The sequence below is a fragment of the Cetorhinus maximus genome, chromosome 29 (assembly GCF_964194155.1).
Source record: "Cetorhinus maximus chromosome 29, sCetMax3.hap1.1, whole genome shotgun sequence".
NCBI classification, from domain to species: Eukaryota; Metazoa; Chordata; class Chondrichthyes; order Lamniformes; family Cetorhinidae; genus Cetorhinus; species Cetorhinus maximus.
Window position 1 is genome coordinate 11,113,464 of NC_135907.1, and position 26,598 is coordinate 11,140,061.

General features: G+C 43.7%; 1 protein-coding gene across 1 annotated transcript in view; it reads left to right on the forward strand.

The window, feature by feature from the left end:
- Positions 1–830: 830 nt before the first annotated feature.
- The window catches only part of LOC144669616 (NACHT, LRR and PYD domains-containing protein 3-like), a 57,180-nt gene continuing 31,412 nt past the window's right edge, over positions 831–26,598 (forward strand). The window contains exons 1-5 of the mRNA XM_078532155.1: positions 831–983; positions 2,479–2,634; positions 12,631–14,464; positions 18,490–18,576; positions 23,440–23,526. Coding sequence (XP_078388281.1) covers positions 968–983; positions 2,479–2,634; positions 12,631–14,464; positions 18,490–18,576; positions 23,440–23,526 — 2,180 coding nt within the window. The 5' untranslated portion in view covers positions 831–967. The remainder of the gene's footprint in view (positions 984–2,478; positions 2,635–12,630; positions 14,465–18,489; positions 18,577–23,439; positions 23,527–26,598) is intronic.

Sequence of the window (26,598 nt, forward strand, 5' to 3'; positions counted from 1 at the left end):
ATTAAACCCCCAATCGGTGGTTTCCGTCTCACCAAATCCACCGCCCATGTGGATACAGATAAACGAGTGAAAGAACAAGAGAAAGCTTTCCATAAGCAAAATACCACGGATGCTGGAAATCTGAAATAAAATCTGATATTCTGGAAATACTCAACAGATCAGGCAGTATTTAGTTAATGTTTCAGGTCTGTGGCCTTTCATCAAAACTCCCAAGCTCCCCATGTCTGCTCTCTAGGGCCATACTGGAAATTGCTCACCCAATTTTGAGCAGTAAAATTGAGCAAGAAAGTTATCATATGTGGAAATGAGATGGTCATGGGTCAGGCTGTCCATTATATAGACCACCCAAGGCAAATTTTGAATGCACACGTGCGCGCGCGCGCGCACACACAAAATGCAAGACTGTAATTGTGAATGGATTATTTAATTTAAGGGTGCGATGAGTAACTTGCTGTTTTAAAAAAAAAAATCTTTTCATTTTTACAGAAGAGAACATCAGAAAGGAAACGTGCCTGGGTCATTTGTGCCTGCTGCTGTCCAGATTCATTATCAGTCCCAGCGATCCTCTTTGTTGGTGTCCATGAATCTCTGTCTCATCTCTTAATTCTTTCTTCAGTACACAGAGAGAGAGGGACATTTACACACACTCAGATATTTACAGACAGACGGTAGGGAGAGAGAGGGAGAAACACAAAAAGACACACATTTACTGGAAGACACTGGGAGGTACACACACACACACACACACAGACATTTAAATGACGGACAGGGAAAGAGTATTAGAGCAAGCAAAAGAGTGAGAGACACATAGATACTGACATTTACAGTGTGTGGGTGAGAGAGAGAGCGGGAGAGACACACAGACACCTATAAGCACACTCATTTACACACACACTTTGCTCTCTTTTGTTGATTTATACAGTGTCTGAGTTCCAGATTTCTTCCTTGCTTCTGCAACCTTGCATTGATGCAAATGGAACACGGTAAGTGTACTGAGCAGTTTCTGTCTGAACAAGTTATTTGTCTCACTACAAATTATCTAGTTCCTTTACTTAAATCATCATTAAATTGTGCAAAACTATTATTTAAAGGTCCCATTATGGTCATTAAACAAACTGACAGATATCATGAAGAGATACACACTAATGTAAGAACAGGAGGAGGCCATTCAGCCTCTCATGCCAGTTACATAGGAACAGAAGGCCATTCAGCCCCTCCAGTCTGTTACATGGGAACAAGAGGAGGCCATTCAGCCCCTTGAGCCGGTTACACGTGGGAACAAGAGGAGGCCATTCAGCCCCTTGAGCCGGTTACATGTGGGAACAAGAGGAGGCCATTCAGCCCCTTGAGCCAGTTACACATGGGAACAAGAGGAGGCCATTCAACCCCTTGAGCTGGTTACACAGGAACAAAAGGAGCCCATTAAAGTCAATCAAGCCATTTGTAAAGGAATTGGAAGGGACCATTCAGCCTTAATCAAATCATGGCTGACCTGCACCTCATCCCCATTCACCCAGCTTGGCTTCATATTCTTTTATATTCATCCCTATCAAAAATCCATCAATCTCAGCCTTGAGAGCTCCAATTATCTCACAGATTTTTATAGGAGAGAATTTCAAACTTACATTGTAAAAATATGTCTCTTCATTTCCCCACCTAAATTACCCAAACTCTAATTTTAAAACCATGACCCCTTGTTCTTGATTTCTTCATGAGACAAAAACAGTTTTCTCCATCCTCCATATCAAAACCTTTTAATATTTTAAACACCTTGAATCAGATCACTCCTCAGTCTTTCTTCACATGGTAGTATAGGGCTAGTCTACACACCCTCATAATTCAACCCTTTGAGCCTAGGTGTAATTCTGGTAAATCTGTGCTCAATTCCCTCTGTGATCAGTATATCCTTCCTGAGGCGCGGTGCACAAGACTGAACACAGCACTTTAAATGGAGTCTAATCAGAGTGTTAGATAACAGTAACGAAACATTTTGTAATCGGGTCTCCTTGGGATAAAGGTCAACATTCCAGTAATCTTGTGATTGCTTTTTATACCTGATAATTTTCCTTTTGTGGTTTAAAGGCATTGGTCTCTCCAAAATGTAACTGTAAAAAATAACCTAAAACATCGGTTTTTTAAAATTATTAATTGGAAATATTGTAGCCAAATATAGGAAGCTACATCAAGATTCGCACCTCCCCCACCCAAAACAAACATTGTCAAAACTAATTATAGTAGGATCCTGATAAATGGTTACATTAAGATTTCCATAGGAAACTAAGCAAGACAAGATTTGTGTAAATCGGGTGGTACCCCCATCAGCCTGGAATTCGGTCCCATTGATTTCAGTGGAGATGAATGTTGGCTGGTGAATGGTGTGTATGGCAGCCTAGTGGAGTACCACCCAAGACAGATTACCGATGTCCCGGTTATAATTTCTACACCTACTTGAATATTCCTCTCGATTTCTGACGGAAGACCACGATCCCAGTTCCGAGGCAGGTTCCGGAATACAGGCGCTCATCCGATCTCAGCAAACAGTGCAAAGCCGCAGCACTGCGGTGTGTCCAACCTTTCAGAACATCACGGGTCCAGTGAACGTTACCCTGCAGACAACTACCAGCAGCTCCAGCGGTGAGTAGCCTTGTCCAGCATATTAAGCATCTCGTTTACAATGTAGAAAGACTAATGCACCTCTTCCCTGCACCACCTTAAAACAGTGTTTAAAACAGGTGTACACTAAATGTTTAAGAATCGCCATTAAAACAGCAGACCAATGTTGCAGAAATGAAAACAGGAAAGGCTGGAGATACTCTGGCAACATCAGTGGAGGGAGAAACAGAGTTAACATTTCAGGGCTGTGACCTTTCATCTGAAGCAAATGACTTTATCTCAGATTTCCAGCAACTGCAGTGTTTTGCTATTGTACACAAGTTGCGGAGTGCTCAATTCCCAGCCTCATAACTTCTGCATTTTTGAGTTGGACCCACCTGGAGTTTAAGCTTGAGCAACATCCCTCTTTCGATATTAGAACGTTGCTTAAATATTTTTCAAAGCTTACTTGAAAACAAAAATTCTGAAGGTGACAGGGCAAGTTGATAAAGCTGTTAAAAAGGCAAAGGGGATCCTTGACTTGACAAATAGAGGCGTGGAATACAAATGCAAGGAAGTTGTGCTAAACCCTTATAAATTACTGGTTAGGCCTCAGCTGGAGTATGACACCCAATTCTGGGCACCACCTTTTAGGCAGGATATGGAGGCCTTGGAGAGGGTGCAGAATAGATTTTGGATATGTTGAATATTTTAATGTCATTAATCGCTTCAAAAATTGCAGGTGGAGGGTCTACCAAAATCCAGACTATTTGGCTTCCAGCGTTTTCCTTAGTGCCCTAAAGCTTTCTCTCGGGGCCTTTTTCCCCCAAACTTAGAGCAAGAGTAGGCGATTCGGCCCCGCAAGCCTGCACCATCATTACCTTGTCAATCAAGAACCAATCTAACTCAGCCTTAAAAATATTCAACCATCCAGTCTCCACTGTTCTCTGGGGTAGAAAATTCCACAGACTAACAACCCCCTGAGAGAAAAAAGATTCTCCTCATCCCCATCTTAAGTGGGAGACCCCCCTTCTTTTTAAAATGTGTCTCCTAGTTCTAGTCTCACCTGTAAGGGGAAACATCGTCTCAGCTTCCACCCTGTCAAGTCCCCTCAGGGTCTTATATGTTTCAATCTTCTAAACTCCAATGGGTATATGCCCAACATATCCAACCTTTCCTCATAAGCCAACCCCTTCTTTCCAGGATTTAGTGCAGTGAACCTTCTCCGAACTGCTTCTAATGCAATTATACCCTTTCTTAAGTAAGGAGACCAAAACCGTACACAGTACTCCACGTGCGGTCTCACCAATGCCCTGTACAACTGTAGCAAAACAACCCTACTTTTATACTTGATTTTCTTTGCAATAAACGCCAACATTCCATTTGCCTTCCTAAACACTTGCTGCACCTGTACACTAACTTTTTGTGATTCATGTACCAGGACAACCAGATCCCTCTGCCCCTCTGTACCACAAATTTCTGCAATCTCTCACCATTTAAATAACATGCTGCTTTTTTATTCTTCCTGCCAAAGTGGATAAGTTCTCACTCTCCTACACTGCCCCATCTGTCAAATTTTCCCCACTCACTTAAGCTCTCAATATCCCTTTGTAGGCTCCTAATGCCCTCTTCACAACTTACTCTCCTACCTATCTTGGTGTCACCGCAAATTTAGTAACTATACATCTGGTCCCTTCATCCAAATCATCAGTGCCGATTGTAAATAGTTGAGGCCCTAGCACTGATCCCTGTGGTAGTCCTCTAGTTACAGCTTGCCAACCCAAAAATGACCCATTTATCCCTACTCCCTGTTTCCTGTCAGCTAACCAATCCTCTCTCCATGCTAATATGTTACCCCCTACACCATGACCTCTTATTTTGTGTATTAACCTTTGATGGGCACCTTATCAAATGCCTTTTGGAAATCCAAGTACACCATATCTACAGGTTCCCCATTATCCACATTACTTGTTAGTCCCTCAAAGAACTTTAATAAATTAGTCAAAAATTAATTCCCTTTCATAAAACCATGTTGACTCTGCCTAATTGCATTAAGATTTTCTAAGAGCCCTGCTATAATGTCCTTAATAACAGATTTTAGCATTTTTCCTATGACAGATGTTAGACTCACTGGCTGTAGTTTCCTGCTTTCTGTCTTCCCCTCTTGAACAGAGGAGTTACATTCTCTATTTTCCAATCTGATTGGAGCTTCCCAGGCTCTAGGGAATTTGGGAAAACTGCAACTAATGCATCTATTATCTCTGCAGCCACATCTTTTAAGACCCTAGGATGCAGGCCATCATGTCCAGGGGGCTTGTCAACCTTTGGTTCTCTGTAACCTTTCCCTGATCATTGAAGAGACCCCCCCCCACCTTTCACTCCTTGATTTACAAGTATTTCTGGGATATTATTTGTGTCTTCTACAGTGAAGACAGAGACAAAATATCTCTTCAGCACTTCCGCCATATCCTTGTTCCCCATTATAAATTCCCCATTCTCACTCTCTAGTGGACAAACGACATTATAAACCATCTTACAGATATGAACTTCATGCTGATGTATAGCAGTATCTAGGTTCAGTGTCACTCTGCTATACAGAATGTGACTGGTTGATGCAGGAACACATCTGTTGGCTGTAGAGAGAACACCTAACCCTCGGTATTATGTGGAGATATTGTGTTTTGCCTATTCTTGTCCCTAATTCTGGTTGTTGCCTTCCACTTCTAACCTAGAATTGTTTGCCAGCTGCAACCTTGGCTTAGCCTAGGAAATAAATTTAACCTAATTTGCCAGGTGATAAACGAATATTTATCCTCACTCAATTTTACTCTCGATCAAAGTCAGTGGAGGATAATATCGGTCGAGAACCAAAATGTGCGGCTGACCAAGTTCCAACGACATGCTGCCTGGAGTGGGGGTGGATTAAAATTAACCCCTTAGTGTCAGGCCTCTGCTTTTTATGGCATCTGAATATCGAGCTGTAACTTTTGGAATGCTGCTGTCGTCTCTCGCCTGTCCCGTTCGTAATGTCCAAAGGGAAATATTTCCTCTAGTTACAATGAGGAAAAGATTCATGAGCGTCGGTTGGAGTGAATTTAGAACTGGGCCCAGGACAGATAGTGCCCGAAGGAAATGCTCTACGTGAATTAGAATAACATTGCTATGGCCCGGGCCTTGATATGGTTGTTATATTTTGTCAAGCTCCACGTTTTCAATAGGAAGGCCAATAAGCGAAATTCCCCAGGGGTAAATTTGGGCATGGGCCAGGTGCAAAAAACAGGTGATGTTGCTTTGCTCTCTGACAACATACTCTGCCCAATATTCAGTTCCATTCGCTGAAGTAGAAATGAACACCGAAGCCCAGATTTTCACCCCCGGGTCAGGTGCACAGAGTCGGGACATTCCCTGGCTCCGCGAAGCTGAGCTGGGGAAAAAGAGGCCTGGATGGTTGGATTTTCATTCCAGTGGGGGTTGGCTGGATGAGAAGTTGGCATGAGGGTGGAGGCTGCCAGGTGCGGAGGAGGGCTGGGCAGAAGGCCTGCCTCTGGGCACCGACACTTCATTGAAGTTATGAAAAAAATGAACAAAACTGTAAACAGCCCTCCAGCCCTCACTGCTCACACCCCCTCATGCCCCACACATTCCACATGCCCCGTCAATGCCAATCCATGCTACCTCATGCCCCCACCCACCCCCATGGATCCTCATACCCATTATGCCACCCTGTGCCCCTCTACCCACTTCCATGGACCTGTATGTCTCTTGTGCCCTCTGCCCACCCTGCCTGTGCCAACCCATGTCACCCTTAGATCCTCATCACCCTTTATAGCCTCAATGCCAAGCTAGTGCTAACACATGCTCCCCACCCACCCTTTGCCCTTACTTCCTTCATGCCAACTCACCTAGTATCCACCATGGGCAAACTTCAGGAATCATGCTGACAAAGTTATGTGCCCATTGAAGATGTCACTACTTAAAACACTCTAATTGATAAAAAAAAATAATACATTGAAATTCCTTCAACTAATCCCTAATGAAAACAAACATTTCTATTCTATAACCCCTTGGAGCTGTCAATCAAACTGTTCACTTAACAGGAACCCCAATCTGATAATATTAGGCTGTAAAATCAATCATGCAGTACAAATCCTATAATGAAAGCTCTCAGGCTTGTGCCAACAGACAGAATAAAATATCAAGCCCTGATTATTTTTCTCTACACTCCATTTTTAAAAAAATTTAAAGCCCAGCAGAGTTAAATCCCTTAGCAGGTTTGACGGTTCCAGTGAGTTTTGATGGTTCTTTGACAGCTTTGACTGTCCTTTGACAGCTTGGACAGTTCAAATGAGTTTATTTATGCACAATCACGTCTACTTTTAACAAGCTCAAATGGCACTTGACCTGTCCTAAAGGATACCTTTACCTCTCTCAAAGGTGTCCCGGGACCATATCCAAAGGAGTACCTTACCTCTCCAAAAAGGTACCCTGGCTGTTCAAACGAATGCACAAGGTTCAGACCTCTTCCTACCCTGTCTAATCTGCACACTTTGTGTTTCAGACATCTACCTCACCAAAATCACACACGAGTGGAGGTGGCTGCTGATTTATATGGGCAGCTGCCTTTGTGAACCACAGATGTGCTCATCAGAAACCGGTCCCATTCCCACCTCACGAAATGGCGGAGGCCAGTTTGGGGACAGGACATCCAGTTTCTGGTCTCTGCAGGCATTCTCTCTGTCTGCGCGAAAATTCAGGCCCAAGTATGCTGTATAATGACCCACAACGTGATACCATTTGCTTTGCACTCCCAAAAATTTTCAATTCCAGCGCCTCCATCCAGGCTCATGTAACGACCAGACAAAATCCCCAATATTGCATCGCCAAGCTTTGTTCAAGTCACTTTCTGAGCTGTGGCTCAGTCAGTAGCGCTGTTGCCCCAGAGTCACAGAGTTTAAGTCCCACTCCAAGACATGAGCACAAAATCAAGGCCAGCACTCCAGTGCAGTACTGAGAGTTTGCTGCACTGTTATAAGTGGTGCCTTTCAGAGGAGGTGTTAATCCGAGGCCCCATTTGCTTGTTTGAATGGATATAAAACACCCCAAGGCAGTGTTTCTAAGGAGAGCAGGGGAGTGATCCCTGATGCCCTTTCCAATTCTTATCCCTCAAATATGTCACAGAAACAGGTTATCTGGTCATTATCACATTGCTGTTTATGGGAGTTTGCTGGGTGTAAATGGGCTGCCCGCACTTCCTACATTACAACAGACTACATTTCAATAGTACTTCATTGGCTGCAAAGCACCTTGGGATATCTGATGGTCATGAAAGGCGCTGTGTAAATACAAGTTTTTTTTCTTTTCAATTGCTGCAAAGTATAAATGAGTGACAAAAACGTGACACAAACATTAGTGAGAGAACAGGTCCACCTGTATTAGATCAAATCAGTCCTGAATCTGGAATATATTGATTGGGACCAGTGATAATTCAGATTATGGGTTTATTAATATCAACAGAAAGCAGACGCAAGATATTTTCAGTGCTTACAAGGAGGGTAAACCTTCGGGGTCTGTGAAATACTAAGCAATCCAGGTGAACTGTCATTACAGAAAAGGACTTACTCAAAGTGAACTTCCTCATACATCAAAGTGGACAATGTCAGACACATGTTGCTCTAAATCTATCAATTCTAAGATTGTTATCATGTGCATTTTGTGTGTCCCAGTCAGGCAAAATCTAGAGATTAAACTTCTCATCCTTACTTTAACTCCTTCCATACCCTTGCCCAATTATATCTCTGTTACCTCCTCCTGCTCTGCAGCACTCCGGCATCTCCACGATTCTCCAATGTTGGCTTCTGGCACACGCCAACTTTCATCGCTCTACTTTCAGCGGCCATGACTTCTACTGCCTAGATCCTAAACTCTGGACTTTCCTCCCTCAGCCTTCTCTACATCTCTCTCTTCATTTAAGGTGCTCCTTAAAAACTACCCCTTCGACCAAACTGTCCCATTATTTTCCTACGTGGCCCAGTGTCAAATTGTGTAAACGGTTTTGCGAAGTGCCTTGGAATCATTTACTATGTTAAAAGTGCAACATGAAAATGTAAGTCATGGGCCTGGCTATTTAGGGTGAGGAGAAATAACTTCACTCAGAGGGTTATAGAAATTTTTGGATTTCTCTATCCCAGAGGGCTGTGTGTGCTCAGTTGCTGAATATCTTCAAAACTGCAGTAGATAGATTTTCTGACTGTATGGGAGTCGAGGGATTATGGGGATAGATCAGGAAGTGGAGTTGAATGAAAAGATCAACCATGTTCTTATTGAATTGAACACGCTCGAAGAAGGGCTGTCTGTCCTATTCCTGCTCCTAGTTCTCATATTCTCATGTTCTTATGGTCTCAAGTTGTTATGTCATATGTTGCACCAGTAGATTACAGTGTCGTCCCAGCCACCCTCCATTCTCAATGGAATGTACGTTTTGTTTACTTGGATGATGAGACAGATTTACATGGACATAAATATTACACCTGAACAGAAACATGCAATGTGGGAATGTTGGGCTGGAAATTTGGATCAGCAGCCTCTGTTGGAGATGGCGTTAGGGAAGCTGGTTACCCTCCTGGGGCAGTGCACTACCTTGCCAACTACTTCTGCTGCAGTCAGCTTGGCACACTGTTGAGAGAAAGGCACTTGTGCAGGCATCCCCTGTATACGCCAGAAGCTTCTGACCTCATCTTATGTCATCAAACGGCCCGACAGCCCGAATACTAAATTTGGTCTGGGCAGGTCGATTGGGCAAATTTATTTGTCACTCACCAAAGATCAAATGTACAACTGCAAGAGGGGCCCGGCACTGGCATTATTTAAAGGGCCAGGCACGCAGCTTGCAGGTAATGTAATTTTGAATAACCTCTGTTATTGGAAGGTCTGTTGAGTGTTTTTTTTTTTGGAGGTGTTGTGGTGAGTTCCTGAATTTGGTGAGGAATGTTGCTGCAGCTTCACAGGGAAGGCAGAGGATGAGGTGACCTGTCTGCACAAAGGCTGCAAACAGTTATGGAGGCATCTGTGGCTGTGCCTCTGGGTCTGCAGCACAACAGGACGATGGAGCAGAGGCTTCAGAGAGGGCAAGCTCTGCACCATCCCCTCTGTCAACTTGGAGCTGCGCACCTCCATGCTCTTTGACAGTGGCAGGCCAGTCAATGCACCCAGCATCTCCGCATTCATGCCCATAGTCTGCCTCTTTGAAGCTCTTAATCTAAGTCCTCTGCAGCAGAACCTGTCTGTGACCTGGTCCTCTGAGGAGCTGGCACATGAACCATCCTTTCGCCTGGCCTCATCGCAGCTCACTTGTGCCATGGGCTGATCCCAACTCTAGACTAGCTTTTAAGGCAGTGCCAGTGTCTGAGCTGATGGCTGAGTGTCACATAAGTGAAGGGGCCTCTTCATCAATGCTGTTTCTCTCTTTGTTCCTCCTTGGGCTGCTGTGGCTGGGCAGGTGGCCCTTTTGTGGGTGTCTTAAATCAGAAAACAGAGGGGGAAGGTTGGTGTGAGGGGTGGAAAGCAAGAGCTCCATGGTGACGCCATCAGCTTATATGTCATTCCAGGCAGCAGGGTGGCGGTAAACTGGGAGCTGAGAAGGGGCACAAGACAGGAACATGCCATTATCCCCAATATTCTTAGTAACATCAATAGCAGTGACAACTTTTATTTATATAGCACCTTTTTAATGTAATGAAACAAGCCAAGGCTGCACAGGAGCATTATAAAACAAAGTATGATAACCAAACCACACAAGAAGACATTGGGTCAGATGACCACAAGCTTGGTCAAAGAGATAAGTCTTAAGAAGTGACTTAAAGGAGGAAAGTGAAGTAGAGAGGCGCAGAAGCGTAGCGAGGGAATTCCAGAGCTTGGGGCTGAGGCAACTGAAGGCACGGCCGCCAATGGTGGAGCGATTGTGATTGGGAATGCACAAGAGGCCGGAATTGGAGGAGCGCAGATATCTCAGGATGTTGTGGGGTTGGAGGAGGTTACAGAGAAAGGGAGGGGCAAAGTCATATGGGGGGATTTGAAAACAAGGATGAAAATTTTACAATCAAGATATTGCTTGACCAGGAGCCAGTGTAAGTCAGCGAGCACCAGGGTAGCCGGGGAACAGGATTTGCTGTGAATTAAGAGACAGGCAGCAGAGTTTTGGATGACCTCAAGTTTGCGGAGGGTAGAATGTGAGACACCAAGTGGTTCATTGGAATAGTCAAGTCTGGAGGTAATAAAGGCAACTCCTGATTTCTCAGGCTGGACTGGTTGAGTGATGCAGAGAACCATCTCCTCCATAGGGTTCAGGAGATGCAGGTGTCCTCTTTTCCCCTTTTTGGCTCTGCTCTTCTCCCTTCTATTGTGTTTTTAAAAATTCTTTCACAGGATGTGAGCGTCTCTGGTTAGTTCAGCTTTTTTATTGCCCATCCCTAATTGCCCTTGAGAAGATGGTGGTGAGCCATCTTCTTGAACCACTGCAGGCCATGTGGTGTAGGTACACCCACAGTGCTGTTAGGGAGGGAGTTCCAGGATTTTGACCGAGGGACAGCGAAGGAACAGCGGGATAGTTCCAAGTCAGGATGGTATGTGGCTTGAATGGAAACTTGCAAGTGGTGGTGTTCCCATACATCTGCTACCCTTTCCGTCTAGGTGGTAGAGATTGCAGGTTTGGAAGGTGTTGTCGAAAGAACCTTGGTGAGTTGCTGCAGTGCATCTTATAGATGGCGCACATTGCTGCTACTGTGCTTCGGTGGTGAAGGGAGTGGATGTTGGAGGAGGATGGAATGCCAATCAAACAAGTTGCTTTGTCCTAGATGGTGTTGAGCTTCGTGAGTGTGTTGGAACCACAATCATCCAGGCAAGTGGAGAGTATTCCATCACACTCCTGACTTGTGCCTTGTCGATGATGGACAGGCTTTGGGGAGTCAGGGGGTGTGCACCTTATGCTACAAGGGAGAGGGCAGAATGTTAGTGATTGTATAGTACTGTGTTTGAGTGATGTACCTGCCACAGATGAATAGCTTGATGTATGTGGAGGCAGCGTGAGGCAGGTGTGTGGCTGGCGGCATTGATCGATATCTGAGGGTGAAGTAGAGTATCTGAAAGTTAGACATGACTCCTGAAGGCCAAGGAGTGTTGACGGGTAAGCAGTGTGAGCGGTTGATGTTGCTTTGATTGATGTCACGTGAAGAAGGATTCACTGACCTTCATCACCAGTGTGAGACCATTAGACTTCTGCCAGGTCCTTGGGTCCAGACATCAGGAATTAACATCCTTGGTCACCTGCCTCCCAGTCCCTTCTAAGGGTGGTCCTTGATGGCGTCCTGTCTTCCCGTGGAACCATGGCATCACTCCACCTGTCCACCTCTACCACTAAGGCCTCCAGTACCGCAATCTGAGACGCTGGAGCCCTCTCCCAGCTGTGGTGTTCCATTTTCTTTCTTTAGAATTGCAGCAATAGTATGCAGCAGCAACCTTCTGTAACTCAGCACAGCTTCTCTTTAAGAGGGACAGACTGCCTTTGAGAACAGAAGGCTGGCTGCACCACGTTCTAACCCAGCAGTGTAGTAGGTGCTCAGCCTTGTGCTCCAGTCAGGTAGATGAGGTGGCAACAACAAATCTGCATGCTGCCTTCTTCCCCCAGAGCAAGAATGGGCAGGTAACGAATCGTGACCCCCGCACTCCTGAGTAATGACATACAGCAAATATTTTGCCCGTTATCTCCATATTAACTAACATTCTTAGGAAAAACCCTTTGCAGCTTTATGAATTGCATTAACCTGATAGCTACTGTTCATTTAACATTTGTCTGCAGAATCTTATGATGGCTTTGAACACCAGAATAAAAGATAAACATTAGCTTCTGTAATGTTGTTATTTTTCCTGTTGCCCTGTACACTATCTGACAATTGACATAAAGTTATGCAGTCACCATGATAGAAGATTGCTTTTCTTTATTCATCTCCAAAAATGAAATGTTTTTCCTGTGATATTCCCAAACAGAAGAGCCACAACAGCCGAGGGACGTAGTGGACATTGCAAGACTTAGCGATAACCACAGGAAGGTGCTGAGAGAAAAAGTCAAGTACATCACTGAATACACGAGCAAGCCTGGTGAAAAGGTCCTTCTAACTGAGCAATTCACCAAGCTCTGGATGACTGATGGCGAATACAGTGTAATTCCCCAAAGGCATGAGGTGATGGATATTGAAGCCTTGTCCAGACAGGCCACATGTGATGTGCCTTCCATCGACTACACCGAAATATTCGGCTGCTCCCGTCAGCTGTGCAGGCCGCCTAGGATTACCTTAACCAAGGGATTGGCGGGAATTGGGAAAACCATTTGTGTGCATAAGTTCGTTCATGACTGGACTACTGGCTCAGCGGCCTTGGACTTTGACTTCCTATTCATGTTTCCATTCCGGGAGCTGAACCTGCTGGCTGAGGGAAAACTCAGCATCAGCCAGCTGGTCCAGAGGTATTACCCACACATTGAGGAGGCGGCGTCCCTTTTAAAGAACCCCCGCATCAAGTGTCTCTTCATCTTCGACGGTTTGGATGAAAGTCGCCTCCGCTTGGATTTCAGTAAGAGCCCGGAATATGGTGACATGGAGCACAGAATGCGACTTTGTGTTCTCCTCGTCAACTTAATCAAAGGAAACCTGCTTTCCCATGCCTCAGTTTGGATCACTTCGCGTCCCGGAGCTGCCCGCCAAATCCCAGCTCCTTACATTGACAGGATGACAGAAATCCAAGGATTCAGAGATCAGGAAAAAGAGGAATACTTCCATAAGAAATGCAAAGGAAGAGCAGAGAAGATCCTGGTTAATGTGAAGAGGCAACCCAGCCTTTTCACCATGTGTTATGTCCCAGCTTTCTGTTGGATTCTGGCCACTGTCCTGGAACATGCCATGAAACGCAGTGAGATGGATGTCTGCCAGCAAGCCCCTAAGACCATCACTGAGGTCTACAACAACTTTCTGATTATGATGATCATGTATCACCAAGACAAACAGGGCCATGGGCTAAACGAGAGGGAGAAGATCAGCGACTTTCTGCAAGCCAAGCGCCCAGCGATCCTCAGTCTGGGCAGACTGGCTTTCCACTGCCTGAAGGCCCAGAAGCTTGCCTTTTATCAAAAGGACCTGGAGTCTTTTGGTGTGGACTTGTCTCTTCTCTGTGATGGCTTTTGCAAGGAGATCCTCCTAGAAGAGGAACCCATCTTTCAGCACAAGGCTTATGTTTTCATACATCTGACGATGCAGGAGTATTTCGCTGCCTTGTACGTTTTCCTCCTGCATCACATGGGCCAGTGCCCAAATCTGCTGGCCAAGGGGCTGATGAAGAAAATGCGTGGGCTGTTCTCCCGTCCCACCTTTTCTGACGTGTGTAGAAGCGCGTGTAAGAAAGTGGCTTGGAGCCAAAGTGGGCACTTGGATCTGTTCCTTCGCTTCCTGTGTGGCCTCTCGACGGAAAAGAACCTGCAGCTTTTGCAGGGTCTGTCGACCCAGAAGGCCTGTGCCAGAGAGGATGCTGCACGGACTGCAGCCTACATTAAGAAAACTTTACAGAGGGACATAGCTCCAGAGCGATGCCTCAGCCTCCTATATTGCTTAAATGAATTGAACGATGGATGTATAGCTGACAAACTAAAGGAATCTTTAAGGGAAGGACCTCTGGCCACTCGAAACCTGCAGGTGGCTGAGTATTCAGCCATCGCATTTGTGCTCCAAACGTCCAGCTGTGACATGCAGGAGTTCGACATAACAGATTACTCCTTTTCTGACGACATGCTTTGGAGGTTGCTCCCTGTTGCTAAACTATTCAGGACAGTAAAGTACGTTATTTTCCAAACCATTCGAATGAAGGGACCTTGGGATCCCTCAGTATGTGCGCCCACGGTTGTAGATGCTCGATGTTTAGCTGTACTTTCCCATATTAACCTGACTTTCATGTAGTAACATGGGACATTCCCCTTAGATGTGTTTTGACCAGAAAAGAGAAGATTTAAAGGTAGCATTAGTGCTGTTTTTTTTTTTAGGAATCAGATAATGTAGACCGCGGCAAGCAGTTTCACATTGCCCGGAACAGTAGAACCAGAGGAAGACAGCTTGCTCTTAAAGGGAGTAGGGGAACAACCTTTCAGTGAGCGTGTGGTCAATCTGTGGGACAGATTCCATAGGGTGACAGTGGAAGCTGGTGGCACTAATTCATTCAAATGCTAATGAGGCAGATTTCTTTTGGACATTTTGGGATACGGTAGATAAGTAATTAGATATGACAAGGTAAAAGTAACGCGCTTGAGAGGAACAAGTAATTTTGGAACCTATGAGTTCCAAAGCTCTCCAGCATTGGGGGTCTACTTGCCTCATGAATTACATCAAGTCCACAGTGCAGAAACAGGTCGATCAGCCCAACTGAGCTACTTATGCTGCACACGAGCCTCCTCTGACCCCTCTTCATCTCACCTTATCAGCATATCCTTCTATTCCTTTCTGCCTTATCTAGCTTCCTCCTAGATGGACCTATTCACCTCAACTACTCCTAACGCTAATGTGTTCCATATTCTGTCCACTATCTGGGTAAAGGCATTTCTCCAAAAATTCCCCTTAGATTTGTTTGTGACTATCTTGTACTTATGACTTCAATTTCTGGTCTCCCCCATAAGTGGAAGTATTTCCTCTGTGTCTACCCTTTCATAACTGTGAAGACATCTGTAAGGTCACCCCTCAGCCTACTCTTTTCTAGAAGAAGAAGCCCCAACTTGCTGATAAATCTCTCCATTGCTTTTTTTTAAACCAATTTACAGGATGTGGGTGTTGCTGACAAGGCTTGCATTATTGCCAATCCCGAATTCTCCTTAACTGAGTGGCTTGCTAGACCAGTTCAGAGGGTAGTTAAGAGTTAACCTCAATGCTCTGGGTCTGGAACTACATAGCGGCCAGACCAGGTAAGGACAGCAGATTCCATTCCCGAAGGGACTTTTGTGAACCAGATGGTTCAACAGTAACTTCATGGTCACCATTAGTGATGCAGTCTTTTTTTATTCCAAATTAATTGAGTAACGGAATTTAAATTCCCCAATTGGGATTTGAACTCACATCACTGGATCATTCGGGCAGGTTTCTCAGTTACTAGTCCAGCAACCTAACCACAATGCTGCCATCCCTTATATTGCCGAAAAAGGGACATGCTGTCAAAGCCTTTGGTCTTGCACTCATCAGGACAGACGCAAGAATGCCAAATTTCAAAAGCAACAACAATTTATACTGCATGAGAAAAGGGGTGCTGATTGGTTGGCAAGTGGACTCAGATTGGTTGAGACATTGCCAAGTGGGCTCTGATTGGTGGAGATGTTGCCATGGGGAATGCACCAGGGCGCTTTGTCCCACGTGCTTTGTTTTTTCCAAAAAAGGTGCATGTCTGGACATATTCCTTTTGCCCGCATATGAATATATGTAGCTTCTAGTAAGTGTAAATGAGATACATTGTGTTTCATTGCTGGCTTGTTTGTTCTTATTTTCCAGTGGATATATATTTTTCAAATTCTAAAATACTTCCAATTGCTGTCCTATTTCTCTTTGCCTGTTAACAATTTTTCTCAAAAATGTGTTTCGCTAGTTTCATTTTTAGCTCCTCAGAACTATTTTTTTTCTAATCTCTTAGTATGGTCTTTGTCTCACTTGTGTCTTTTTCTTAATCCCCATATAAAATTTTATTATATTATGATTGCGATTGCTTAGATGTCCCCGTTGCTTACTCTTATCTGTTCTGGCTCATTTCACACTACAACACCTATCAGTATGTTGGACTTCCCACGTACTGTGTAAGAAATTAGCCCTGAACACAGTGGAAAAGCTCCATTCCCTTTTACCTACCTCTTCTTACCAGTTTGTTTGGGGTAGTTAAAATCTCCCAGAATTATTATTCTATGTCTTTTAGTCATTCCATAGATTTGATTACATATTTCTTCCTCCATGTCTCTTCCAGTGTTAGGTTGTTTGTATTAATACCGTTATTACTGTGATTGATCCCTCCTTACCCATATGACTCGAGATAAAAAATTTGATTTCTATATTAATGTTAGTTACGTCCCTTTTCTCTCTTGCTGTTATGTTATTTCTCATTTGTACAGTATCCCATCCCCCTTTATTTTTTATAAATAGGTTATATCCTGAAATATTTAACTGCTAGCCCTGTTTCATATTAAGCCATGTTTCAGTTGCCTCTACAACATGCCTCACTAAGAATTATTGCCTTTAGTTTCCACATTTTGTTTTGGAAGGGGTGCATGTTGCTGTGCAGGTAATTTAACATGTTTTTTAAAATTAAATGCTTCCATCATTTTATTTTTAACTGTCATTTTTACTTATGTTCTATAACCACATCTATTATGTCTGTTTATACTACTTCTGTTCCTTACCTTGGTCTAACCTTTACTCTCATCTCCTATTTCTTTAATCTTTGGGTATATATTATTTTCTGCAGACCCCTTCCCTGCCCACCTTACTAGTTTAAAGTCATATTCATGCCTGGATCCATTTTAGACTACTCAATAGACTCTAGTATCATTATATCATGTGACTACCAGGAAGACAGACAGTTCACCCGACCCTTAGCTTTTTATTGCCGACCAATTCTTCTGTTCCCCAGAGGTTGGGAGCAGCATTTTCTTTTAGCAAATACAAAGGTAAAAAGCCAATTACAATCAAATTGTCTCAACAGGGTTCCCAGGGGTTGTGGACCCTGCCAACATGTATAAAACATGCACATGAGAGCCTCTGCTGTATCTACACCTAGGCTTGGAACTGTGTAGGCTGGGAGTGAGTTTTGGTGAAACGAAACATTTATGCAGCCAGAATTACATGAATTTTATGACATTAAAGGGAATTCCCTGGAGTCCTTGGTGATAATTTTAGCTTCGGGTAATATCGAATTGGCCACCAATGTGCACTGCGCTCGAATTTCCCCGTTGATTTCAAAGGAACAGCAAATCAAGTGTGGTGCATAATTGGAGACTAATTCATATCGCCTGTTTTATACCAGTGGTGTAATATGTTAGCAAAGTTGTAAATATAACTTTGTTTCTGAAATCACAGATTATTCTAAAATGACAATTTGAGGATTACACTGGGAATTACAACCTGATGAAGCCTTCTAATATCTTTGTCATGTTGGAACACGTCATGGGATGAAATTCTTCTTGGGTGGGAGAGAAAAGCAGGCAATGGTGCGTGGCTCGCCTGTTTCCACTGTCACAGGAATAGCGTGCTTGGATTTAAATATCTCAACTCGCTTGCCAATTTGCTATGTTGGTTATTTCTAGTTAACTCTGAAGTACGCTACAAGGGAATCTTGCTGAAATTACAAACGTGCAAAGTGTCTTTCAGTTTTCAGATTTCCTACCATATTGAAAAACTGGCATTAAATAGACAAATAATGAGAAAGGATTGCCTGTCCTTGTTTGATGTAGTGCATTGTGTTTACCAGGTCTGCCCTGATCCCTTATCTTAAGGTGTTAACATTTTGTTAAAAATGTGTACCCAGATATGGCTACAACACCCTCCCTCTCCACTGTCCCAGACCTAAATCTAATTATACGAAGTTAATCCAAGTAAACACAATATTGCAGATAAGATAGATGAAGGCCTTTGATTGTTGGATTCAAATTTAAACGTTTCTATTTATTTTAAGGCAGGAGTTATCCAGTTTAAACTAAAGATCAAGGTATTTATTAATGAAATGGGATACAGAAGCCCAGGGCAAAGCTACTAGTTTTGATGCGGTAATTCAGTGGCTAAAGTAGTTATTTTATGACTGTGCGTCTTTACTTTGATGAAATGTTCTTTGTCCGTAAATTAGGTTAGTGCGAAAAGAGGTAACGAACCATCTGGTGAACTTTCTTGGAGCTCTCCTGATTTTATCCAGAAGTCAAGTGCTGGAAATTCGGTAAGATGATGGAAACCTGTTTAAGCTTGTGAGATGATCCAGCGTCTTTCAAAATAGGCGAACAGTAGTTCTACTTTCGTAATTGTTACGGCACAGTGAGCCTCCTTTCAAACCAAAGGCAGTTCCTTACCTTGAAGAGATTGGGATTAAGGTCACTGTAATTTTGTAAATTAAGGTCAGTGGGGAGAGAGCTTCATCTGTTGGAATTTATATCACAGAGTTGGAGGGCAGGACAATAGAGTACACAGTGGTCTGAATTAAAATAATTTACGGAACAAAATGCAGAGTGAGTTTGTCTAACGGAGGCATAGCAAGAAACTCCACTTGCCTGAGTTTAAAAAGATAAGGAACAGTTTGGCAAAGCTTAAGGCTCATGTTCGTGCAGGTGCATTGATGTATTTTAAACCAGATAAACCTGAGAAGATTACCAGGTTAAAGCGTCAGTAAGCTTCCCACTGCTTGTACAAATAATACCACCTGACTTAGTTGTGAATTGGCTGTGCAGATGTATCTGGAACTGAATGAGTGGAATCCCAGACCAGTAGGAGGTGTATCCCTCCAGCTTTCATTGAACAGCGTGACTATGTAGTCAGCCATTAACCGCTGAGGCTGCAGGGTACATTTCAGCACTGAATGCTTGAGCTGTCTGACTGAGCCTGCCTTGGCTCACACTCAATCTTGAATGACCAGGAATTCAGCTTGGAATCGGTTCAAATGCCACATGTTCCAATCTTATCTTTACATTATATGGGCTTTCATCTGGTCATTGGTTAGTTGATAAGTGGGTATTTGAGTTCTCATTGGTCAGGTAGTAGTTACCAGGAATTCCACATCAGTTACATGGTGAATACAATAACAATCGCTGAGCCCACCAAACAACCAGGAGCCCGTCAAATAATAGCCCTGTCTCACAGAGATACAAAACTTTCTGGAACAGGTTGGCTCAGGATATAGGAATCATCAGTATATGACCTCTGATTATACAGGACCTTAGATATGCAAGTCCTGGATATAGGAGCCATAGATGTGAGAGTCCTAGATATAAGGGACTTGGATATAAGATTGAAAAATGCTGGGTGAAGGAGTCAAACTTAGAGAGAGTCATAGAGTCATTACAGCACAGAAAGAGGCCATTTGAGCCACTGAGTCCATACCAGCTCTCTGATCCAGTCAGTGGAGCCTCGGGTTTATATACCCGACCATCAGCTAATGAGTTGCTGCAACCATTGTCCTGTTTTCAAGGTACTTGATGTCAGGCCATCAGTGTTGGTGTGGTGGAGTGGGGCGCTCTCTGTGGAGGCTTGGTCAGTGCAGGCCACATTAATTTATTAGATACCTTCTCTGCATCCAATTTTATCTGCTATGTGGCTTGTTTACCTGTTTGTCTGTGTCATCCTACAGTCTACTCCTATTCTCCCCAATGTTAAGGATTTTAAATTTCTTTTTACTCAGTTACAGGTGTGAGTATAGCTGGCTATGCCAGCATTTATTTCCCATCCCTAATTGTCCCTGAGGAGATGGAGTGAGCTGCCTTCTTGAACTGCTGCAGCCTGTGTGGTGAAGGTTGCAGTGATATTGTTATAACTGAGCTGTTATAACTTACTAGACCTTTTCAGAGGGCAGTTAAGAGTCAGCCACTTTGCTAATGTGGACCTGGAGTCTCACACAGGCCAGACTGGGATAAAAAGACATTTGTGAAGTAAATTACTATCCTGTAGTTTCATATCCAGCATTACTGATTATAGATATTTTATTCCAGACTTATCTAATTAACTGGATTTAAATTCGCCAGTGGTATTTGACTTCATTTCACTGGATCATTAGTCCAAACCTCAGGATTAATAGTCCGGTGACATAACCACTATGTTACCATACTCTGTGTGATCTGCAAGCTTTGAAATTATTCCCAAATCCAGGTCATTAATATATATCAAAAAGTGCAGTGATTCTAACAATGACCCATGGGAGACATCGCTGCATAATTCCCTCCAATCTGAAAAACAGTTCACAAAATCACAAGAGATAGGAGCAGGCGTAGACCCGTTAAGCCTACTCTGCCATTCAATATGACCATGGCTGATCTTCGGTTTCAACTCCACGTAAGGGATATGGCCCGCTCGCCATATCCCTTAATTCCCTGAGATACCAAAATCCTGTCTATCCCAGCCTTTAATTTTATCCAGTGATAGAGCGTCCACAACCCTCCGGGGTAGAGAATTCCAAAGATTCACAACCCTTTGAGTGAAGTAATTTCTCCTTATCTCAGCCCTAAATGCTTGGCCCCATTATCCAGAGCCTTTGCCCCCATGATAGGCACCCCAACCAACGGAAACAACCTCTCAGAATCTCCCCTCTCAAGCCTCTTCAGAATTTTGTAGGTTTCAATGAGATTGCTTCTCATTCTTCTACGCTCTTGTTACGAAATCCATTCTTTCGGTGTCTCTGTGTGCTATGTAAGTTTGCAGCCTATGGAGATTGTAACATTTAAAGTACAGGATGTTCCACTGCTTTTTACATTTGTTCCTGACTAGTAACAAGGGCAGGACCCTCTTGGAGTGTTTTGATAGGTCACTAGATCAGTTCAAGGGTCAGTGAACAGCAATTCTGAGTCAGTCAGTCAGTTTTAATCAGAAGAGAAGTTCCAGAGAGAGGGACAAGGGCGGGGGACAGGGAGATATCCCAAAAGGAAGTTCCAGATAAGGGACAAAGACAGGGGACAGAAACAGGTCCCAGTTAAGTTTGAAAAAAAAGGGGGCAGAGAAACAGGCTCCAGTTAGAAAAAAAAAATGGCTGTGGGCAGCAGACCGTGAGTGAAGTGCCCTGGTAATTGAAGAAGGCTCAGAAGAAACTCTGAAGATCCAAGAAGGCAGCGGAAGGTTGATGACACTGCTGCAGGCCACTGGGGCAAAGGTACCCCTTTGGAGCAGTAGTGTTCTGCTTGGCACGGCCGAAGAGCTGAGGTTGTGATTGTAAGTTGATGTTTGAGTGTTCTCGGGTACCCGGGGGAACATGATCTCGGAGGGTGAGATTGCTATCTTGTGAGGTGGGCTGTCGTTGAAGCTGTCTGAGTTAAAGCAACTTTTGGAGCGTATTCCAAGGCGAGATCTTCGAGAGTGAAGATTGGAAAACCATGTGAAAGGGGCAGAGTTTCAGTGAGATTGGTTGACTCTCAGTGTTACTAACGCCTGGGTGTTGTTGTTGAGAAATTCATGGAATCTGTTTTGGTCACACCAGTTATTTATTGTGCAGTGTGGTGTGGCTTGTTAATTCACATGTACCTCATACCTACCCTGAATGCTAAAGTATAAGATAGATATTGTAAATTGTTTTATCTTTCTGACCTTGTATAGTAAAGTTTATTTTTGTTTGGTCAAAACTCAAGGAATCTTGTGACTTTATTCTATTAGCAAGCGTCATGAATCTCAAAACTTTGTCGAATTTAAAGAAAATGTTACTGATCCCTAACTGGATTCTACCAACAACTTAGGAGTCTGGTGAAGCGTCATAGCACTCTAGAGAATATAAACTCAGCCTCTCATCATAGGACAACCCCCTCATCCTAGGGACCAATATGGAGAACCTTTGCCTCCAATGCAAGTATATCCCTTTGTAAATGTGGAGACCAAAACTGCGCACACTATTCCGGATGTTGTTTTACCAAAACCTCTACAATTGCAGCAAGACTTCTTTATTCCTGTACTTCAATCCCCTTGTAATAAAGGCCAATGTGCTATTTGCTTTTCTATTTGCTTGCTGCACCTGCATGCTAACTTTCTGCACACACCCAAGACTCTTTGATCATCAACATTTACAAGTTTCACACCTTATAAAATTATTCCGTTTTTTATTCTTACGACCAATGTGAATAACTTCACGCTTCCCTACATTAGACTCCATCTGCCATCTTGTTGCCCGCTCACTTAACCTGCCTATGTCTCTCTGCAGTCTCTGTGTCCTCCTCACAGCTTACCTTTCACCCAGCTTGGTATCATCAGCAAATTTTATTACATTACTCTCTGTCTCTTTATGTAAGTTATTAATATAGATTGTAAATAGCTGATGCCCCAGCACTGATCCTTGCAGCACTCCATGGGTCACTGCCTGCCAACTTGAAAAAGCCACGTTTATGCCCAATCTTTGCTTTCTATCTGTTAACCAATCGTCTATCCATGCTAAAATAACAGCCCCAAATCCACGAGCCCTTAACTTGCCTATTAACCTGTTGTGTGGCACCTTATTGCATGCTTTTTGGAAATCCAGCTATACTACACCTACTGGTTCCCCTTTATCTACCCTACTAGTTACATATTCAAAAGCTCTAATAAATTTATAAAACAGGATTTACCTTTTGTAAAACCATGTTGATCTGTTCTAATCATACTATACTTTTCTAAGTGCATTGTTGTGACTTCCTTAAAAATAGATTCCAGCATTTTCCCAATGACTGATGTTAGGCTAACTGGCCTGTAGTTCACTGTTTTCTCTCTCCCTCCTTTCTTCAAAAGTGGTGTAACATTTGCCAACTTCCAATCTGATGGGACCATCCCCGAATCTAAGGGATTTTGGGAAATCATAGCTAGTGCATCCACTATCTCTGTAGCTACCTCTTTTAGAGCCCCAGGGTGTAGGCCAGCAGGTCCTGGGGATTTGTCAGATTTTAGTCCCTCAACTTCTGCCAATATTTTTTTTGTCCCTTAGCCAATTCCTTAATCTTGCTGACCCCTGCCCCATTATTTTTTTTAACTATTGTTAACAGGTATGTTATGTGGCACTTGACCAAATAGGTTTGAGTTAGATTTAATTCTATATCAAGGATCTATACGGGGATTCTTTTTGTTCAGAATGATTCTACTTCTTTTTCAGGCTGGAAGATACCGAAGTCAGTGGTATGGCAATGAAACAACTGTGTGTAGCCTTGAAGAATCCTTGTTGCAAATTGCAGAAAATATGGTAGGTGGAATCAGAAAATAAATGAATTCATGCACATCAGTCTGGAGAGAAAAGACAGCTTTAAGAGTTTGGGCCAGGAGTGGGTGATGCAGGACAGGAAAAGGAAAGATAAGCACGCATTGGAGTGCGAACAGAAAAAAGGAGATAGGAGAAACACAGTGACCCAAGAACAAATAGCAGTTAATGCTAATCCAATCGGAGAAGGAGTTCATGATCCAATCAGAGAAGGAGCTCATGATTGAATTAGATTGGCATAGAGCTTAATGATCCAATCACAGTGGGAGTTAATAATCTTACCCACAAAGACGTTAGTTAGAGAGGGAGCTAATGATCCTATCATAGTGGGAGTTAATGATTAAATCATCGTTTATTCAAATATTCTTTTTTTATTCTCATGGGATGTGAGCATCAGCCAGCATTTGTTGCCCATCCATAATTGCCCTTGAGAAGGTGGTAGTGGGACACCTTGAACCGCTGCAGTCTGTGTGGTGTAGATACACCACAGTGCTGTTGGGAAGGGAGTTCCAGGATTTTGACCCAGCAACAGTGAGGAGGCTATTGCTGATTAAGCGCCGCTTGATAGCACTGTTGACAATACCGTCTATCCCTTTGCTGCTGATCAAGAAACTAATGGCGTGGAATTGGCCAGATTGGGTTTGTCCTGCTTTTTGTGGACAGGACATACCAGGGCAATTTTCCACATTGTTGTTTAAGTGCCAGTCAGAGATCCGGCATGGGCTTGATAGGCCGAATGGCCTCCTGTGCTGTAACCGTTCGTTAATTCTATGATTCTAAGTGCACTACATTTATCGGATCCCCCTTACCCATGCTGCAAGGTACAACCTCATAACCCATGAGAAGGTGCACAATTCTGTCAGTTATAAGGGAGCAACATCAAACACTTTCAAGATCAGCAGCGGGGTGAAGCAGGGCTGCATCCTGGCACCAACTCTCTTTGGCACATTCTTCTCCGTGCTGCTATTGTACGCTTTTAGTGATTCAAATGAGGGTGTCTCCCTGCATGCCAGAACTGATGCTGTTCAACTTGGCAAGACCAAAGTGCGTAATATCCTAATCCATGAGTTGTTGCTTGTTGATGACGCTGCACTGGCATCCCTTACTGGAGCTCACAGCTTGTAGATCAGTTCTCCCAGGGCTGCAAGGAGTTTGGACTGACAATCAGCAACAGGAAGACCAAAGTTATAGGCCAGGATTTGGAGAAGTTGCCTTCCATCAACATCGACAACCTCACTCTGGAGGTCATCGACAACTGCACATACCTTGGATCAATAATTACCAGCAACCTGTCCCTTGATGCCGAAATCAGCACCAGGATTGCCAAGGCCACAGCTGCAATGTCAAAGTTGAGAAGTTGAGTGTGGACCAACAGCAAACTAAGCAGAAATGCAAACCTGTTTGGGTACCAGGTTTGAGTTCTCTGCACCCTCCTTTACAGTAGTAAGGCATGGACAACTTATACAAGCTGAGAAAAGCAGCTGAACAGCTTCCACCTCCGTTGCCTCAGACAATATTGGGAGTCTCCTGGTGGAACAGAGTGCCAAATACAGTCCCGTGCAGGGACCCCCAGCATGTTTGTCCTCTCGAGTCAGTGTCGACTCTATTGGATGGGTCATGTGTTCCGAATGGGTGATGACCGTATCTCCAAAGACATGTGCTCCATGGCAAGTTTGCTATCAGCACGAGACCAACTGGTCGACCGCGTCTGCGATACAAGGATGTCAGCAAGCGAGACTTCAGGTTGACTGGGTTTGAAGTCGATTGCATGGGAAGTCCTTGCTGCTGACTGGGGTGCCTGGAGACAGGCAGTAAGGAAGGGTGTGGAAAAAGTAAAGCACAAGAGGAAAAACTGGGAAAGAGATCCCAGTGGAAGGAAAAAACATCAGTTGACCATTGGCCAACGTTATTCATCTCTGCCAGCTATGGAAGGAATTGCCACTTAAGAGTCAACCTCTACTGCCACAAAAAATGATGCTCGGTCCAGAAGTGACAAACACCCCAGACGCTGTCCATCGTCTGTCATCTCCCAAGATGGATGGATGCCTTGTATATTCTGTATTGCGTCGGGTCAGCAAAACTCACCAATGGCCTGCTCACCGATGTTCAGGCTGGGCTCCCCCAGGACCACTTGGCTCCAGAATTCATTACAGTTTTGGTCTAAATGTGGACAAAAGAGTTGAATGCCAGAGGTGAGGTGAGAGTGATTATTCTTGATATCAAGGCCACATTTGACTGAGTGTGGCATCAGGGAGACTTAGTAAAAATGAAGTTAATGCAAATTAGGGAAAGCTCTTAAATGGCTGGAGTCAGACTGAGCGGAAGGGAAAATTGTTATTATAATCCCAAGATTACCATTCTCTAGTTCTTATACATCTCCCTGATTTCCCTGCAGATTTGTTCCTCTATCTGTGTCTCACTATTTTGAGACCTATAGAACACCTCCATCAGAATGATTATACCTTTCTTGCTTCCCAACTCTAACCAAATGGATTCTGTCATTGTCCCCTCGAGAAAATCCTCTCTTTCCTAGACCACTATGTCTTCCCTAATCAGTGCTGCTACCGCCCCTCACTTTTATCCGTCTCTAGTTTTGATGAAAGTTTGGTATCCCTGGCTATTAAGCACCCAGTCCTCACCATTTTTAAGCTGCATATCCTTGACAGTATTGCCACGTCATATTCCCACACAGATATTTGTGCCTTATTCACCATACTTTGTGTGTTTACATAACGTGCATTGTTAACCTATTTTGGTATTCCCTGTTGACTGTTCCTGTCTAATATGGTCACAGTTCCACTCTGGTACTATCTAACACTCTCGCTCTCACTTGAGAGGGTAAGTGAAAAGTAAATTAAGAGTGGCAAAGAGAGAATATGACAATAGAAGTTAACAAAAACGGGAACTCAAAAATCTTCTACTGGCACATAAATAATTGGGTTATAAGAGGCGGGGTGGGCATTATTAGGGACAAAGAGACTGATGTATGCTTAGAGGCCCAGGGTGAGACTAGAACACTTAATGGGTGCTTTGTATCAATGTTTGGTAAGAAAGAGA